At 38.7% G+C, this 20,903-nt stretch overlaps 1 protein-coding gene across 1 annotated transcript; it reads right to left on the reverse strand.

The window, feature by feature from the left end:
- Positions 1 to 4,569: 4,569 nt before the first annotated feature.
- LOC127765177 (transcription factor MYB4-like) lies at positions 4,570 to 6,715 on the reverse strand. The gene is made up of 3 exons (XM_052290022.1): positions 6,477 to 6,715; positions 6,136 to 6,265; positions 4,570 to 6,036 (listed from the first exon to the last, which is right to left on the reverse strand). The coding sequence occupies exons 1-3, from the start codon at positions 6,607 to 6,609 to the stop codon at positions 5,205 to 5,207; spliced, it is 1,095 nt and encodes a 364-aa protein (XP_052145982.1). The 5' UTR covers positions 6,610 to 6,715; the 3' UTR covers positions 4,570 to 5,204.
- Positions 6,716 to 20,903: the final 14,188 nt, after the last annotated feature.

Consider the following 20,903-nt stretch of genomic DNA (forward strand, 5'->3'; position numbering starts at 1 on the left):
TCCAACATGTGAGAAAAAGTCAACAGCGTCATCTATTAAAAAACGGAGGGAGTATATTAGATGGTTGTGATGAAGCATGTGAATAATCCAATAACTCTTTCTTTTAGGTGACATGGCTCAATATATGTTAAGTTTTTTTTCGAACTATATAGAACATATAGATATGAGCCTAAACAGGAAAAAGAAAAAGACCACTGATTCGAGGGTCGATCAGCTAGCTGGGGTATCGATCGTTTGCTCGATGCAAATAATCAAAGGAGGTTGTTAGACAAGTCCACAGCAAGATAGAGAAACCCTCCCACGTTGCATGCTTTTCTTTCATGAAAAGAGCTACTTTCTGCGAGGGGAAAGAGCCCGGCCCTCTTTCAATTCTGCCATGGAGTAGTACTTCTTTGTGTTAGTTAGTTAGTTGACTTCTGTTTCTTTTCATGAAAACAGATGAGAAAGAGATAGTTAAAGGCATAATTGTAAGTTCCTTTTTATGTCGATTCCCTGCAAATAAAGAAAAACAAGTTCTTTTCTAAACAACCATTTGGAAACTGACTTTGGGGGCAAGCATTGTCGTCTATTCTCTCACCTTTGTAGAATCTAAAAGGTTTGACATGCTATGTACGTATGTCTACAACACACCGTCTTCGAAATTCTTATTAGCCCATTCTTATGTAGACTAGTGGGCCCACGTATGCCTATAACATTCTATTATCACTTTCGTTTTCATTTTATATAAATGGTCAACTTGAAGGTACCATAGTTAAAGCCTCAAGGCTATAACTAGAGATCCCTCACGGATACCTCCACTATTATTAAAATTGAAGATGTTTTTGCCGGTATTTTGGTACGTCATCCGTGTATAAGTTGGTTTATAAGTTCGTTCGCTTATGGAAATACAGATCCGTATTTAAGTCGGGTTTTAAGTTTGTTCACTTTTGGAAATACAAAAGGAGTCGTATAACAAATTTCTTAAAAAAAACTTGCATGCTAACTTGACATGATTTTCTAAAAAATTATATATCCAAACAAATTCTCACAACGATTTTCACAGTGAATAATAATAAGATTAAAATAACCTTCATCCGTTGTAATGCACGAGCATTTTTTTTCTAGTATAAATATATCTATTTCTCCAAGAGAAGAGATGCTACTCGTGCCGACTAAGGAAGAAGTTTAACAATAATTAAGGTATGTACAATAAGATGAAAAAGAACAGCACCCAAACTTTTCAATATTAACTAAGAATTATTATCTTTACGAGTCCCAAAGGACATCGTGGTGTAAAAACAACCAAAGCCTCTCCGAGCAAAAGAGGGCCAATGCACCATAAAAAAAACAACAAACTGATATTCAAGCCCTAGCCATCAAGTATACCAATCGAAGATCATGACAAGAATCAGTAAAGCTCCTACTCAAGGATCTCACCGGATTAGTCGACTAGATTAGATTAGGGTTCCTCGTCTCGTTGTGCTCCAAACATTCTACCAAATCAATACATACAATAGGACATAATGCTATTATCCTGAGGATGGCGTGCACATGTATACACTATTTGTGCGTCACAAGGCCTAACATCTTCGATCCTTACACAAGCTACCTTGCGGTATACTTGAAACAATTAATTTATTGTAAATAATCAGCATTCAACCTAGTCATAAATAAGTGACATTTCAGAATACGTGAACTATACACATTTAAGCTTTGATCATCAATATCCTTTTGAACATTTCGATTTTAACTTTTAGAAAAGGTATGGCCAAATGTGCGTCTTCTAATATATTTCAAAATACTATAACTGTGCTATTTTCTTGTGAAACACTGTGCGCATGTGCTCTTATACACGCGTGTACACTCACGTCTATCAATATATAAACATATACCTTACCCCTGTAAGCATCCACAAAGACCGAGTCATCATATGTTAAGATTGACAGAGTCACTACATACGTCTCGTTACAGGGACGCCGATCAATTACCACTGGAAAAATTATTAATCATAAATATAAGCACATATTCTAACATATTCTAAGTATAAAAGTTGAATCTAGTCGGCCAATAGGTTTCACCATAACAATATACGAGACTATATTGAATAACAATACTATATAATTTTTTCAATCTTTTTCTGATACTAAGACTGTGTTTAGTTCACACTAAAATTGAAAGTTTGATTGAAATTGGAACAATGTGACGGAAAAGTTAAAAATTTATATGTGTAGAAAAATTTTAATGTGATAAAAAAGTTGGAAGTTTGAAAAAAACTTTAAAACTAAACACAGCGTAAGTACTTAAACTAGCACAGCTGTTCAAAACACCACAGGTGCACGTGATGAGAAGTCAAAGTGAGAGGGGGTCGACATGTATAATCATGAGTTGGTTTGCACCCTGTCGTCCTTTCTGGCGAGACCACCCCAACCTTGGTACTAGCAGTAGTAGCAGTAGTACTACTCCAGCTCGCTAGCTAGCTAGCTAGCACGAGCACCCTGCATCTTTATCCGCAGCTATAGCTGCCCCTCATTACCCCCTCCCCCCAATGATTATTATTGCTCAGCGATCATCGTCGACAAGAGAAAAGAGAACTACTCCATGCATTTGATCTCCTCAGATCTCAATGATCAAAAGATATGCCCCTCTCTTTCTCCTCTCCCTGGCCAACCTCTCTGCAGCTAATTATTGAAACTGCAGAGATAGTACTAGCTAGTACTGCCTGACATGTGGGCCCACCACATTCAGTTCGGTTACTGCATGATACAGTCATACACCCTCCGTCCCAAAAATAAGTCCATTTGTGATCAGATTTGTGTCTAATATTTGATCGTTCATTTTATTTTTTAAAAAAATTATGATTAGTATTTTTATTGTTATTAGACGATAAAACATAAATAATACTTTATTATTTTTTATTTTTTTATAAATATTTTACATAAGATGGACGATACAGAAACTACAAATGAATTTATGTTGGTACGGTGGGTGTACTATATAAATATTCAGGAACACGGTTACTGCCGGGACCAAGGCACCATAAGCATTGCATTTGCATTTTGCATTTCCTGGTGTGTGTGTGTGTGTGGTGTATCTATCGATCGGTATCATGAGACAGGCACCAACTTGTGCACTGCCGGTGCTGGACCTCAGACTCAGTAGTGGACGTGATCTGGCCTCTCGCCCCGACCCAATAATATCCCTGATCACCCCACTCAGCCTCCGCTCGTGCAAATGCTTGATCGAGCTGTTTCCTGTGAAATTCCTTGGACAAACCCTGGTCGGGTCAGAGGACTAACTTTTGGGGGAAAAAGGAAATGGAATGTAGGTTCCGATCATTTGAGCTACGGCTGATAAGGCGCTTAAAAATAATAAATGAAGCAACCAAAAATAATTTATGGATAATTTTTTTTACGTTTGTACTATTGGCGGTTTATATACTAATGCTGGAGGATATAGAGACAATCAAGTTCAAATATAAAATTGTGTTTCAACTCAAATTTTGGTTGTAATAGGATAGGCTGATAATTAAGCAATCGATGAGATGCTAAATTTATTGAACTCTTGCTTCACATATATCCGATCGAGAAAAAATAGATACCTCATGAAAAGTATATATCAGAAATATTTAGGACGAGATATATATAGTACAACTGGATAATTGAATCAGAGATATTTAATTTAAATATACAGTTTTTTTAATAGATGACACCGTTGAATTTTGGAATAACGTTTGACCATTTATTTTATTAAAAAATAGTAAAAAGTATAAGTCGTACTTAAAGTAACTTTAATGATAATACATGACACAAAAAGATAAATGTCATTTGTATAATTTTTTTGAATAGCACGAATGGTCAAACATCATGTTAAAAATCAATGATGTCATCTATTAAAAGCAGAAGTGAGAACTAGGATAATTGAATTTAAATTAAACTGTAGATTTTAATGAATATTTAAAATATTTATTTATTATAAAATTAAAGGTCAAAGTTTGAAAAAAATATCCTAAACATCATATATTTATATATTTATGACCAGATGAAGTATATGACATACAAATTTATCTGTATATATTTGGATCCATTTTGGGTATAAGTAAAAAGGGCTCATCTTATAAGAAATTCAGAAAAAGAAACTCTGCGAGTGGCAGCAATACTGTTCCCGAGGTTGAAAAATTACCATGGGCCATACTTGGCCCATACCTCATGAAAAGCCTATCATTGTGGCCCAGTTCTATCATCTCAAATCTCAGTACTAGGTCAATTCACACAGATCTCTGATAAACTTCTGTCAAAATAAACCGACATAAGAATTAAGAAATATAGGGAAATTAAAAACAGATGCCACTATATGTGTTACTCTTAACCATTACTCCTACAGGACAAACGGATGGAGCTTAATGGAAACAAATTACGCCCACGGATCAACCAAACAGTTGAGCCAAAGCCAAAGAAACGGGACCAAAATTTGCAGTAATGGACAAATCAAGAAACGACGAAAACGAGAATAATGAGGGGCCCCGAAAATAAAGTCAAATATAATTATATGTGCATGACTGCACGCATATGATGATGATGATGAGGCCCAAGATTAATCAGCTAATAATTTTGGTACTCTTTATTTAACCACGTGCATGCATGGCCCATCATCGATATCCCTCGATCTCTCTCTCTGTAATATATGTACCAACATTACCATGTACTTTACATGTGTGGCAAATTAACAGCTTAATTCAATGTCACACTGACTTAGTTAATCTGCTCAACACCAAAATATACAACATAAATATAGGGTGAAAAAAATAATTAAGAAACACCAAATTGGAACACTACTATATATAGCAGTATAAATTTGATGTGTAGTGTTGGAGCGTAGTATGTACGTACTTCCTCCGTTTTAAGTTATAAGACATTTTAACTTTGGTAAAAGTCAAACTGATTTAAGTTTGACTAAATTTATAGAAAAAAAATAGTAACATTTTAAACCCAAGATAAATTTATTACGAAAAATATATTCAATTGTTGATCTGATGACACTAATTTAGTATTATAAATATTATTATATTTGTCTATAAACTTAGCTAAATTTAAAATAATTTGACTTTAATCAATGTTAAAACGTTTTATAACCTGAAACGGAGAGAGTCGTATATATGGATGTCTTGGTTTTGCGGTGCTGGTTTTTTTTGGGTTGGTTTGTTGATGGATTAGGTTACCGATGTGTAATTAGCACCAGTTGCTTAGGCTATGGACGTCCACGAATTGGACTGCATCGTCGACGTCCTTGCCGCCGCCGCCGCCGCCGTCGTAGAGGCACTGCCCTTGAAGGGCGCCGCCTTGGGTGGCCGTCGTCGCTGCTTGGTATGCGCCGTCGAAGTAGTCGGACCACCGGAGCTCGTCCAGCACGCCGGCGTAGTGGTCCATCGTCGCGATGGGGTTGGCGTGCCCCAGGTCCAGCCACGGCAGGTTGGTGGTGGTGGCGGCGGCGGCGGCGACGTTGGCGCTCTGCTCGGCGGCGTCGGCCGCGGCGGGGCTGAGGCCGGCCATGGAGGTGAGCGTGCTGGAGCTAGACGCCGAGGGGGCGACGACGACGCCGCAGTGCGACAGCGCGTCCATGTCGAAGGCGGCGGCGGCGCCGCATCCGGCCGCGGCCTGCTGCTGCATGCTCAGCGCGTGGTGGTAGGCCGAGAACGTCGTCGTCGACGACGAGGGCGCCGCCGCCGCCGCCGCCGCAGGCCAGTAGTCGTCGAGCGGCATCTTGATGCCGTCGACCAGCTGCATTGCGCCGACGAGCGGCGCCTGCTGTTGCTGCTGCACGGCCGCCGCCGTCGGTATCTGCAGCTCGGCGTCGCTGAACACCGCGCGGCAGGTGGCCGTCGACCTCGACGCCGCCGCCGCCGTCGTGTTCGTGGGCGTCGCGGAGGAGTCGGCAGCGAGCGGCTTGTGGGTGGCGGGGTCGATGCCGCGGTCCCTGAGCTTCTTCTTGATGTACGAGTTCCAGAAGTTCTTGACCTCGTTGTCGGTCCGCCCCGGCAGCTGCGCCGCGATCTGCGACCACCTGGCCAGTGCAGTGGCAGTGGCAGCCGCCATTGTCAGAGATGGCACAGAACGGGAGAGAGATTGACAGATGTGTGTGCTACTACTATACAGTACGTACTTGTTGCCAAGCATGGAATGCAGCTGAATGATGAGGTCTTCCTCCTCCTGGGAGAAGGTGCCCCTCTTGAGGTCTGGCCTCAGGTAGTTTATCCACCTCAACCTGCAGCTCTTGCCGCATCTCTCCAGTCCTAATTAACATCACAATAAATTCTCAACTGAATTTAGCTTTAGCCAAGATCGAGCAACAGTAACTGTAGACCACTGACAAAACATTGCATGCAAGCGAAAGCAACACAACTGTTCTTGCATGCTACTCAAGCAGAATTAATATGCTTTTTTTTTTTGAGAATTAACAGATAATGCAGTAGTATGCATTTGCATATGGGTTAAATTAGCTACCTGCAAGCTTGGGGACGGAGCTCCAGCAACCGTGGCCATACTTGGCGATGTGATTCATGAGCTTCTCGTCCTCCTCCGGCGACCACAGCCCCCTCCTCAGCTTCTTCTTGTGGCAGCACGACTGCTTCGCCATGGTAGCTCTAGCTGAGGTTGGAAAGGCTGAGAAGAGGAGAATTAAGCTAGCCGAGCTCCCAATGAGCTGGTATAAAAGGGGAGGAGCAAGCAAGCAAAGCCAGCTCAGAAATGCAGATGAGCTCGATCAACGAATTAGCTAGACGGAGAGAGAGGGGCCGGAGGGGCGGAGGTCGCTGTCAGGTAGGTGCCTGGACGCACAGTACACGCTGCTCCAGTGCACGCATGCCCTACTGCTCCTGCTGCTGCCTTCGATATCCCTTTCGATCCCTCTGGCTGATTTGCTGTGCAGAGTACGTGCCAAGGGTAAGGTAAGGTAAGGTGATCCAGTGATGAGCCCCAGCTAAGCTAGCTACTAGCTGCATGCATGCATGAGAGAGATTAGTAAAGCAGGTGGTCATGATAAGCTATAGGCAAAATCGACCTTCACCTCCACCACTGCCTGTACCTTTGTGGGGGCTGTTGCATTGACCCTCCCCTTTTTTAATTTCGGCCCCTGATGCCCCCCCGGCCTTTTCTTTCTCTAGCTTAGTTGCTTGGTTGTTGTATCATTACCACTTTTTCTTAATTTCCTCTTCATATATATTTGGCATGCTTAATGACCTTAGCTTTTTTTCCTTATTTTTATTTGTTTTGGAGGAGGTGGGGAAAGGTACTTTAACTGTACTTAATTGTACAGTGCCTTTTATGGGATCGAATTTTGATTTAGACCTTAACCTTGCATACCTGTAATCTCTCAAATATCAATTGAATAAGTTATGAAAATATTTTGATAATTAAGTTGAAATTACTGATGACATAGAATTTCAATTTTAAAATATAAACATTTATGGCTTTGTACCTTACAGGATTACACATCAACGGGAATGGATTCTAATCCCTCGAGGGGATATCCCCTCGTATACTTTTTTCTTTCAAATTCGATGCAAATAGTTGTGAAAATTTTTTTAAAAAAATTGACAATATAGAGTATAATGATACCTACTAGTCCACCAAAATTCATGTTCAAATTCGATCTACACATCGAGAAACAAAAAAAAAAGACAAATTTAGATATAAACAGTACGCTACTATTCATACACTGAATTTGTCTTTTTTATATCTCGACGTGTGAGTTGAGTTTGGACTTAAGATTTTGTGGAGTTGTATATATGTGTTGTATGAATGTTGTCAAATTTTTCTAGAATTTTTCATAACCGTTTAGATGGTTTTTAAGCAAATGAGGGAATATCCCCTCGAGGGATTAGAATAGTTTCCCCACATCAACAAGAAACAGAAAACACACAAATTAAACCCTAAATAGTATAGTATAGTTAAGCACTTTCAATTCATAGCTACATTTGTTCCTTTCATTTTAACTTGCATAGATTGAATTTATAACTGGAAGTGTGTGTTTGTGCAGTGACATATATGACACAACAATTTATGTATGTTACCCCTTTTTATAAAAAAAATTCCATAATAACCAATTAACCATCTAGGGAAGGGTGCACCCCCGTAAGGACTTAATTTTCCCACTTTTATGTCGCAAAACCTACAAGCTTGAATTGAAATGCATGTATGTAAACATAACCGTGCAACGGGGTGTGGATCCCCGGGAGTTGCTTCCAAATCCACCGGGTGGATTTACTTCATCCAAGCCATCCCTTTAATTTGATGGATTAGATTAAACCAATCCCTTCTCCTCCTAGTTGCTGCTATCTCGTAAAGCCTATTTTCTTTCAAAAAAAAAATGATGTAGAGTCTATAAAAAAAACGTTATCCAGTATAGGAGAGAACTTGTTATCTTCAAACTTTATGACAACAATTAGATAAGAACAAACAAAACAAAAACATTGCACCGATAGAAGCTTCTTGTTCTGTCGATTATTAGGATGAATGAGTTTGATGCAGGTCTCGATACTGTTAATTTTATAACAACTCAGTTAAAAAAAGTTTCAAGATAATTAATTTTTCCTCCATGATGCTCTTTGGAGGCTATTGATCTGAATGGATGGGCTACGCAAAAAATTAAAGAAAAAGTAGATAAAATTGTTTCTATTGTAAATGTGTAATTGAAAAGAGGTGACATGGCTACATCTAGCCCGTAGAAACAAAGTAAAGGGTCCAAATTCACCGGGTGAAGTCTAGTTGGAAGCCAACTGCAGTGTATCTGCACCCCCGCGGAACGTGTAACAATATTGTTTTCTGAAAGTAATTAACTTTCGCTCTTTAATTCCAACCAAAAGTTACTTCATATCTTCTTGACGGCGCCATGCAGGATTGAAAATGAAGGTATATAGTGCCATGCTGCACGATGCTCCTGTAGTTACCGTCCTGCATATATATACATTCGTGTTTTGCTTTAGCATTATTACTCTCGTGATCTCTCTTCTTTCCTTTGAAAGTGAACTGACATATGCCCCTGGCACCTGTGTCATCTGCGTCAGGCAGCAAAATTCACGTGCCATTGTTTCTTTTCTCATTGATACGAAGATCACTTATCCAAAACTAATTACTATTAGGGGAATAGTTTTCAGGTGATTGAGATTTTCCAAATCTTAAACACCTGCTCCTGTTGACTGTAAAATTCAACAGCCACAGAGTCGTCTTTAATTTTAAGCTCGGAATGGAAGGGAGAGGGGGAGAAAGAAGGGAGGAGTAACTCATCGATGGTGGCCATTTTTTTATGATGGCGGTGGCGACCTCTGGTGGAAGAAATGTGGCTGAGGATCTAGGGTTCCCGGTTTAGGAGGTGGTGGAGGGGATAGGAGGAAGGTGAGGGTGATTTTGGAGGGATCACCAGGGAGGTGGAAGACTGGAAGCCCATAATTAAGAGGGTGGCAGAAACGAGCAGGCAGTCAAGCAATGGGTGGAGTTGGGGTGGGTGGCAACAGCGAGAGTGTTAGGAGGAGGGGCAATGGAGGCGAATCCAGTACCGCAAGCTAGTAGTGATAAAGTTTATTAAAATCTCGACTTTCTTGTATGATTTTACGACTTTATGATTCTACTTGCTAGAATCTCAACAATTCTAGCATGTAGAATTCTACAATTTTTGTGCATACGATTATATCATTGCAACCCTACTTAAAGACATTCAATTCCAATTCAAGGTTATGATTTTAACAACCTTAACCATTACGAGGAAAAACCGGTGGGATGGATGCTTTATGTCTCTATGCTTAAAGAAGAAAAGTAGTAGTCAAGGGAGGAGCGAGGGAGGATGCCGGTCGAGCAAGGCTCGCTGGTGTGTCTTTGCCGGCTTCACGCACCGACGACAAGACTGGGTGGCAGCACAATAGGGCGATGGAGGTAGCGGCGTGGGGGTGGGAATGCGAGTGAGGGAGCATGCTAGGAAGGCGAGACACGTGTTGTGGGGAAGAAAAAAGGGGGCCATGTATGGAGGATAAGGTTTATGTTATGTATATATGCATCTTGGTGTAATCGGAGTCGTCTAAAAGTAACTGAAATTTGTGTGTATTTTCAGGTTAAATAATTAGATACCCCCTTGATGTATATATAAATCAAGATCAAATTAAGTACGTACGGAGTAGCAGGCAAGGAGCATCATCCATGGGCAGGACAGTCGTAGGACATCGATAAAAAACATCGATCGATCGGATCAACAGTTCTTCGGATGGAACAGAGCCTTGACACTGTGCATGTGTTCTGTAGTCTAGAGATCACATCACCTGCATGCAGTGTGAAGTGTCAACACTGAACGCCCTGTAGCTATCTGCTTAATCAGATATGCAACCTAACCACACGGCCACTGTGCATGCTTGCATTGCTGGCCAAAAGCAGCTGTTCCCTTTTTCTCCTTAACTGTTTGGAGCTTAGCTGATACTAGCAGTTAATTAACTGTCCACTTGCACAGTATACTTAAGCGTGTGAACAAGCATACACATGCCACACCCCATACATGCTTTGCTTTTTTTCACTAACAAGAGACCTCTAGTTACTTTTCACTAATCTATCTTAATTTCTCTCAGCTTAGCTTGTATATAGCTGACTATAGATCTACTCATGGTTACACTTAAAATAGAACGGAGGGAGTATTTGAAAAAGCTCTAGATTCAGATATGTAGCTATGATAGAAATCTAGGTTCATATTTCGGCTTCTACTTTATTTTTTGGATTTCACAACTACAGCTTCATTTCTAGAATCTGAACGGTAAGCTGGACGGTTAATTTAAAAGATCTTTTGATTCTAGAAGAATTTGGAGCTATGAGAAGCTCCTCAAACATACCATGCATATAGCTAAGTTGGGTAAGGTATCTATACGGAGTGATTTGTTACCTCGTACGTGATGAGACGGAGAAGAAAGAAAACCTCACAACTCATGCATGCATGCATGTGACGTGAAACATCGAGGGGCTATATGGCCGTAGATCACCATCCAAACCATGCATACATGCACGTACATTCGTAGTACGTACACATATATGGCGTCGATAATTAACGTCGATCCAAAATAATTTAAATTCAATTCGTATAAGTACTGTACGAAAACATGGCACAGTGTAGTTAGTGGTGGCTGGCAGCATGAACAGGGGGCCTTTGATTTGGACCGACGACGTGGTGATAGGTGTGGGCTACCTAGAGGGCCATGCACATACGTCTAACCACTCATGCTACCTACGTGGCTACGTACGTACGTACTTTGTGTAGTTGAGTACGTACCCGACTAGAGTTAGTGCATCTAACCAAAAGTACACTTGCCATCATGCACCACCAGCTCCTTTATTTTTTTTTCGTTTTCCTTTTAATTATATTATGCCCTGCTTACCATGTGTGTTGCTTTTTTTTTCTTTTATTTTGATGTACTCCTTCTGTCTTAAGAAAACTAAATACGAGCTATTAATCTGGATATGTTTGTTCAAATTGATAGCTAGGATTTTTATGTTGGGCTGAGGATAATATATTCAACCTAGTCTCTACATTGAAGAGCTATATCTAGATATCTTGCATACTTCTTTTTAAAAGAGTCTAAGACCTCTAATAATTAAATAGCCGGTAAAAATTAAAGTAAATTAAAGCCCGCGACAGGTAGAATTTTACTTTAATTTTGCAGGGTTTTACAGTGTGGATATATAGTTCAATTCCTATATGGGTGTGAGAGAGAGAAACATCAAAAAGGTGTCAAATTGGACATAAATTGTATTTACATGCAAATGTCTGTTCTACTGCATCCACATGTGTATTTAACATGTATGAGCTTTCCACCCTCCGGTTTTAGAAATATAGGTATATATGTCTTTAAAATGGCAAATGAAGTCACAATTTTAAGGAATTTTAAGGAAAACAATTAACTTTTGCATGTATGTTTGTCTACCTTGAACTTTAAAAGACCAAATAGGGTAAAGTTTCTGAACTACAAAACATGTAGTTTTTCATCGTAAAATATGAAAACCAGACATATGAAACCCCGAACCACTTCTCACAGTGGCTTTGATCAATACGGTAGTGGTTTTTTTGGTTTTGCTAATACAAACTTCAATTAGGTATGTTTCATAGTTTTGGACCTTAAACATATATAGTAAGAATATAAATTAGAAAAATAACCTCCTATTTCAACCAAAACCACTAAAACGCCATGTTTCAAAGTGTTATTTATCCGGTTCTGAAAGTTAGGATGAGAAACAATCATTTAATTTGTAGGCCAGGGTGAAAAATGTACTTTGAACAAAGTTTAAGAGCAAAAGTTAATAAGCTTTATACAACCGAATATCTACCCTAGACATTTACTAAACCATCGATCCGTCTAGCCTTTCTAAAGTGGTTTGGATGGTGGTTTTGGGGACACTGATGCGGTATGTACAAAATTGCTTATATAGGTTGGGAGAAAATGAGATGTATATCAATAATAAATGAAAATGATATTTTTAGGAAACAGTACTTTGTAGTTATGTTATTTGTTAGCATGCATATACTCCCTCCGTTTCGTAATATAAGACACAACTACTTTTTTTTTGGATGTTCCATAATATAAGACATACATGCATGCATACAATTAACTAGGACCTCTTCTCCATTAAATTATACTTTTTTAAATCCTTCATCCTCAAGATAAATTGGATGTATGCATTATACTTATTAGGGTGATCCAAACTAGGAAATGATAATAATTGTTTCTTGGTCTTTGGGTTAAGGATGGTTGTGTCTTATATTTTGGAACGGAGGGAGTATAATACTACTTCCTCCATCCAAAAGTATTAATTTATTTTCTAGTTTTTTTCAAATGAGATGGTTATATTTGTAGTCTCCATGCATCTAAAACTTAAATGCAGAAATCATCTTTTTGCGGTGCTAGATTAAATTGTTGCAGTGCTAGCTAGTCTCTATATGCATCTATTTTAATATTCGTTGGTTATATGCATGCGTACAATTTCTAGGTCTTTGTAACATGAAACATGAGTTAAATAGTACGTCATTTGAGACTTTTGGATGAAGGGAGTATCAATTATGGCATATTGACATTTGTGAATGCTTTATTATCGCATAAATTTCTGAACAAAGTGGAAAGTTTTATGACACGTAAAACAATAGATTATTTGTGCAAATAAATTGATTCTCAACCTACAAACTTTATATGCACATAAATGATTATTTGTGACGCGCGTTCAATTCTCCAGTACGTCTTTCTTTTGTGACATGGAAAATCGATTGAACAGTTATGGTTTAATGAGCATCGATCTACAAACTCCTGTTGCAAACAGAAATTAATCCGTCGAAGGGTCATTATATGCAACTCCTGTATATATGGTCTAGCTATATATATAAATCAATTAAAATCATTATGTTTTACTATCATGCTTTAATTTGAAAGCTTATTAACCCTTGAAAGATTTTAAATTTATAATAGTAAGTACAATATACTTAGTTGACGCATATAGTTTAATTATTAATTGGGTGATCATGCTTGTGATGCACGAATATAATTAATTAACAATTAATAGTCTATATATTTTTGGTGAAGGATTATGTACATTAAATGGAGAAAATACGGCTGTGTTTAGTTCACGCCAAAATTGAAAGTTTGATTGAAATTGGAACGATGTGACGGAAAAGTTGGAATTTTATGTGAGTAGGAAAGTTTGATGTGATGGAAAAAGTTAAAAGTTTGAAGAAAAATTTGGATCTAAACACGGTATACATCGTGTGCCATATGGATATGAATATGATGGACATTTAGCAAGACTTTGCTTTTTTTTCACCTAACAATGATGGCTTTCATCTTGTATATGGCTTTAGCTTTTACACTATCTTAATAAATTTATGCGTAGTGCTACAACTTCAACGCTGAATTTAATTTGTAGTAAGAGCCGAATGCTTGAATTGTTTCCATTTTCTAAAAAGAAAATGTGCAAAACTTTTTTTTCTACCAATATAAGTATAACTACTGTCGTTATAGCTTGGTCTGACATTTTGGAAGAACGGTATTCATTTCAAAAAAAAAAAATCCATTTGCTAACAAGAAAGATTAATGTGTAGATAAGTTGGTAAAAATAGGTACATAAGAGGGAGAGGTTTTGGGTTTGAATCTCCATTCTCCACCATGACAAGAATTATATTTGAGTTGAAGAAAGTAATAGAAAACTTCCTATATGCACACAACTAAAGATGGTAGGAGTATAAAAATATTTTTCTTAGTTTTTAGGAGTATAAGAATATTTCTCTTAGTTTATTCATAGCCCAAATTTTAAATTTGGATCCGTACCAATGTCGGTTGTAGCCACCAACCGGCACCAGCACTGTGAGCCCTCATCAGTGACGGTTCTTAACCCGACACCAATAACCTCTGGCCCCTATCAGTACCGAAAGTATAATGCCGGTTCGATTTCGGGCACTAATATGGGGAATACATTTTCTGTAACTGTGAGTACTATGTATCATAATAAAAATATAATCATGCATGTATGATTGGCGTGCGTTCAAGTGCGTTGATAATTGGCTAATTAACCTTGCATTATGATGGAATAATGTTCGGGGTCCCTTATCCCAATGGAGCTGGCAGCAAAACGACATGTTCATGACTATACATACATATATACATGATGTATGTATGTTAATTAGGTGTGCCGCATTTGTGCGCACAAATTATTGAGGAGGTAAACAGCTGCATGCGTACTACTGTAGATACATCGATCATTTCTACATGGACATCAATCGGACAATGCAATTTACCCTGTCGACCATTGTCTGCCTGCGCGTGTATGCATGCGCCAATTTTATATACTACTTCCGTCCCAAAATAAGTGCAGTTTCAATGTTTGACCGTTCGTCTTATTTGAAATTTTTTTATGTTTACTATTTTTATTGTTATTAGATGATAAAACATGAATAGAACTTTATGTATGGCTAATTTTTTTTTAAAATTTTCATAAATTTTTCAAATAAGACGGACGGTCAAACGTTAGATACGGATTTCGACGACTGCTCTTATTTTGGGACGGAGGTAGTATAGTACAGTACACTTCTCATATGTACGTGTACGGCTTTGCATTATACGTACTTTAATTCGTATCTCAGCTTAGAGAGTATTTATGATTACACCCAACTCTTCTTTTGCTATTGCATCGGTCACGTGTGTTGCAAATTAAGGGAGGGAAGGAAGAGAGAAAAAAAAAAAGAAAGAACGGGTTGGACCCCCAACGACCTAAGCCGTCCATGCAACTTTCACATGATTAACGGGAGGCGATCGACTGATCGATCGATCATTGGCCACCCCTGGCTGTACCGTTGTACTTGCGTACGAACGCCTTCCATTTGTCGACCGACCGACGACCAGGCGATCCAAGCCACGGGTAGGCAGCGCATGCGATGCAACTCGTAGTGACCTTTTTTTTTACAAAAAAAAAGAAAAAAGAACAACACGGGACGTTTTGTATTGATATAACAGAAAAAAAATTACAAGACAATAGTATTGGGACGCTATAGCAAGGAAATCCAAATGAAAAACAATCACACCACGCGTCTACAATAACTGTTGTTAAGAAAACAGACAGGGAAGAATCTTCAAACGTCACCATTAGTATAGAAATCATTTGTCATTTTGTGTAGATGTGCCTAATATAACTTTTTTTATATCATACCTTCGGTAGTTAAAGTTGAAGGGGCTTTAGGCTTATCATCGTATTCTTTTAGGCGGTTTCATAAGAGATCTGTCTATAGCAATCGAAGCATTACTACATAATTGTTAATAAAGACACCAGCTTGTGAATAATCTATTTTTTAGGTGGTTGTCTTAAGTAACCGTCCGCACTAATATGACCAATATTATACGTGTTGTTTTCTTAAGATTCCACGCATACACAACTACAGAAAAGATTATACATGTTGCTTTTCCCTCCCTCACGCAGATCTAAAATACAAAAGAAACCTCCTCCCCTCGGGCCGTCCAATGGTGATGGTGGTGCACCGACGACACCACATCGATCCGATTCAAAGGCCATCGGATCTGTGCTTCCCCCTCCCTCCAATGGCGATGACGGGCCGCCTCGGCCCGTCCAACAGTGACGGCGGTGCACCAATGCCACATCTAACTCGGGGGGCCCGTCAGATCTATGGTTCCCCGTCGCTCAGCGTAGAACATGGTGAGCAGTGGCCTCCTCCCCTTAGCCCACCTCCCCGTGAGCAACGACGACGGTGGACTAACAAGTAGGTACCCCACCTCCCCTTCCCCATCCACCTCTCTCAGAAATCTCCACTCCGTGTTCTTCTGGATCTGACAGTGATGGTGAGCAGCAACGTCTCGGCCTTAGGTGAGCAGTGGCGACAGTGGTTTTTTTTTTATGAATATTATGTTATATAGTTTTCTGAGATGATTCTTATTTATTGTTGTTGAATTTGTGAGAATTTTTTATTCAGTTTATGTACTTGTTATTGGTTTGAAGCATCGGCTTGATTTGAACCAATGTGAGCCGATTTTTTTTCATGGAATCTTAAATGTATCGGTTTCTAAACTGACACCTTCAACTCTCTATATAGTATTAGCTGAGAGCTGCCTGTTAGAAAATCCGATACCTATATGTACCGTTCCTAACGGGCATCTATTGGATATTCCGTAGTAGTGTGTGCTAGCTAGACTAGAGGATGCATCTACACCGTGCAAATGTGCAATCACTGGCCGGCCGTCTCCGTGTGGCCCAGCACATGGCGTACGTACACTTGGCTAAGAGCATCTCCAGCAGGGACCTTAAACCCAGTCCCTAAACAAATTTTGAGGGTTAACATAAAAAAATAGATCTAGCAGAGACCCTAAACCCAGCCCCCGAGGCCCTCAGATCCATCCCCAAGCCCCTAGTCCTGGGGGCTCCGAGCACAGCCCCCATCGACATTTTTCTGGCGCTAAATGACAATTCACTTTCGCGTTCTCGTCACATTCCTGCGCGGCACCGCGACGCTGGATCTCATCTAGGCTCCGGCGCCGGCGGCCATCGATTCCCCTACACCTCCGGCAAGATTGGCACAAAAAGTGAGAATTTTCCCTACCTCTGTCGCCCATCATCCGCAAGGGCCTCCGGCCGCCGCCCTCACGAGTCCGCCGTCCACACGGTGTTGCACGACCTCCCGCCGTCGGTCTGCACGTTGCTATCCACACACCACCCCGCACAGCCATGGTCCTCCCGCTGCAGAGCCATCGTCCCTACCGCTGTCCGCCCGCATGCCACTATCTGCTCGCCGGCAGGAGAGCCAACAGCTGCCCGCCCCCACTCTGCCCCATTGGCCCACCGGATGGAGGGCCGCCGCCTGCGCACTGCCGGAGGGCCACTGCTCCAAGCCAGCCTACACGCCACCCTCTGCTCGCCGCTCTCTGCCCCCTAGAGTTTTCTGGATTGAACTAATCTGTGTGGTAGGAGTACTACTAGTAGAGAAGTAGTAGTATTATACTTGACCACTTTTTGTGCTGGACATTGATTTGTTTTATATATTTTTTAGAACTGTATGAGTAGTAGACTTCTTCGGTGGTAGAGAAGAATCTCAAACACTGTGCTTGTACTAGTAGCACTGCATTGGATTGTGGCAATGTACATACTAGTAGCACTGCACTGAACTGTCGTTGCTATGGATCAGTAGAGTTATCAGTTAGTATGTAGCACTTCTTTTTATAGGCTTTGAGTGTTAAATATATACTCCATACTGTATTATTATGAATATAATTGTCTAGTTTGTTATTTGAGATAGTGGAAATTAAATTTTCTTATGGAACATTTGTGGGCGCTTCATGGTGCTCGATAATTTGTTTCGTTTGCATTTTCTGTCAACTATGGGTCGTGTTCAATATTTTCTTGTAGGACATGTCATTTTCATGTTAAAAATTTTGAATTCAAATTTGAATCATGGTGTTTAAAATTGTAAATTTCAATATGGTTGAATTTCATGCGCTAGAATTATTTTTTGAATTATTGTGGTGTTAAAGTAGACACAAACATACAATTTATACTAAAATAAAAAAAGAAAAAGAAATAGGGGCTAAAATATAGGGGCTACTGCTAGAGTTAATGATATTTTTAGAGTCCTAAAGAATTGGTGGCAGCCCCTATTTGATCTTTAGAAGCTTTAAAGTAGGGGCTACTGCTGGAGATGCTCTAGGCTATAGTAGAGCTGTACGTCGTATATACGTAGACTGTCGCGAGAGAGACGACGATGACCGTTTCACGCTAAGCTAGCTTGTCGGTTTAAATTAAATCAGAGTGAACCGATGGTTCATAGTTCCTCCGTTTTAATGTATGACGCCGTTGACTTTTTGATAAACGTTTGACCTTTCGTTTTATTTAAAAATTTTATGTAATTATCATTTATTTTATTGTGACTTTATTTATCATCAAATATTCTTTAAGCATGACATAAGTATTTTTATATTTGCATAAAAAATTGAATAAGACGAATGGTCAAACGTTGGTTAAAAAATCAACGGCGTCATACATTAAAATACGGAGGGAGTATCAAAGAAGAAAGAAATTAAGAAAACTGATTGTTCATAGTGGTTAATTTCTAATATAATTGATCTAATTATTAAGAAGCTTGGCACTATAACCGATACTCTTGGGTATATATCACCATCGATTTACTATGACGTTCCCTCTAAACCGATGTGGAACTGGAAAATCGTACTCCTATAATTTTCAGTGGAAGTTGCGACGGCAGCTGTTTTTTCTTTCCATGTCAACAGGACCATTAGCCATAAGCCAGGGTGCAATGAATCAACCAACTAAACACACACTCATCTCACGTAACACCTCGATGAAGATACGAGCTCAACAACACATCTAAGAAAGCTCAGCTAGATTTAGAAATATATATTTAGCTAATTAAGCCAGATATTAAAGTTCAGTTTCCTGATGAGATGCGATCCAATATTAGCTGTACGGCGTGTTGTGGTGTCGCTATATGTAAACCATGGATAAGATATATATGATAGGGCCGTATCTATGGGTGTGTGTATGTGTAAGTAATAAGAAGGAAGAAACAGGCATATGCGTTTGTGATGGGCGAAATTATATTCCAAATTTCCAGTTTGATCCTGTGCATGTTTATAATTAGCAAGGATGCACAATATGTTTCATGGGAATTGGTAAATCAACCTAACGCATTTTTACTCTTGGAAAAAGTCCATATTATTACCTAGACTTTTGCAGTTGTTCGATTTACCTCCTCAACTTTAAACCGAATATTCTGCATCTCACAATTTATCATTTGGCTTAATCTAGAGTAGTTTTGTTCCTACACGGTGCACAGATGACAGTCCAATCAACTAAAAAACAATTTTAAAATATTTATTTAGTTAAATATTGATTACTGTACTACCACAGGACTAATACGCTGCCACATGGGCACCATTGATCCCACGTATAGGATTGAATGAACACATCACATCTTTTACCTGACTGAGAGAGGTAATTTGTCCAATTTAAAAAATTTTGTAGAATGCCCGGTATTAGAGTTGAGGGGATAAATCTTCTATCTATCTATCTATCTATCTATCTATTATATTATTAAAACAGCTTTAAAAGGAGGCACCACGTTCGCCGTGGGGGCTAGAAATTCCCACATTAATCGGAGAAAAAGAAAATGAGAGTCCAAGTAGAAATATAATTTAAAAATAGCCAAATCGGAATTAAAAATAAGCAATATTGAAATAAGAGTCCATATAAGAACCCAATACGAGATTAATCAAAATTTGGAATAAAAATAAAATAAAATCTAAAATTAGAAAAGAAAAGGAGAGTCCAAGTAGGAATACAATTTAAAAATAACTGAAATTCGGAATTAAAAATAAGGAATATTGAGAGAAGAATCCATATAAGAAACCAATACGAGATTAATTAATATTCAGAATAAAAATAAAAATAAAATCTGAAATTAGCAAAAAGAAAAGAAGAGTTCAAAACTTAAATTCGGAATTAAAAATAAGCAATATTAAAAGAAGAATCCATATAAGAACATAATACGAGATTAATTAAAATTCAGAATAAAAAATAAATAATATCCAAAATTAGAAAAATTAAAAGAGGGTTCAAGTAGGAATACAAGTTTGAAACAACTGAAATTCAACAATAAAAATAAAAATATTAAAAGAAAACTATACGATATTAATTAAAATTTGAAAAAAAATAATTTCTGTAATTAGAAAAATAAAAAAAAGATTTCAATTAGGAATACAATTTATAAATAACTAAAATTGGTGAAGAAAAATAAAGACTATTGAAAGAAAAGACCATCTAAACACATGACGAGATAAATTAAGTAACAGGCCTATAAAAGAGTACAGTGGTGGCGGTTGATACGACATATAAAAACTGTAGTAAAACACCAAATAGAATCCTAATAACGATTAAAAGGAGGGATGAAAGGCAGGTCGTGAAGTAAACGGGCAAGGCGGTTACCGGGACTTATAGAAAGTAAAAAAAATAAACCCCATTGATAATTATATTCAATTTTTAAAATCACAATGACAATAAAAAGTAGAAGCAGCGGGCAGGGTGTATAGGAGTATACTACAAAGCCACCGATGGTTGGCGAGACTTCTAGAAAATAAAAAATAAATCCCAACGATAGTTATATTCGATTTTTAGAATCCCAATGACAATCAAGAGTAGGCAGCAGATGGGCCATAAAAGAGTATAGTGGCATCGTTTAACGGGACTTCTAAAAAATATAAAAAATGAAACCTAAGAAGACAATAAACTCTAAAAACTACAAGGTTCAATTTTTAAATGTTCAAAACTTCTAAAAAGTAAAAAAAACACCAATGATAATCATGTTCAATTTTAAAATCTCAATGACAATAAAGAAGGGAGGCAGCGGGCGAG

This window comes from Oryza glaberrima, chromosome 3 (genome assembly GCF_000147395.1).
Source record: "Oryza glaberrima chromosome 3, OglaRS2, whole genome shotgun sequence".
NCBI classification, from domain to species: domain Eukaryota; kingdom Viridiplantae; phylum Streptophyta; class Magnoliopsida; order Poales; family Poaceae; genus Oryza; species Oryza glaberrima.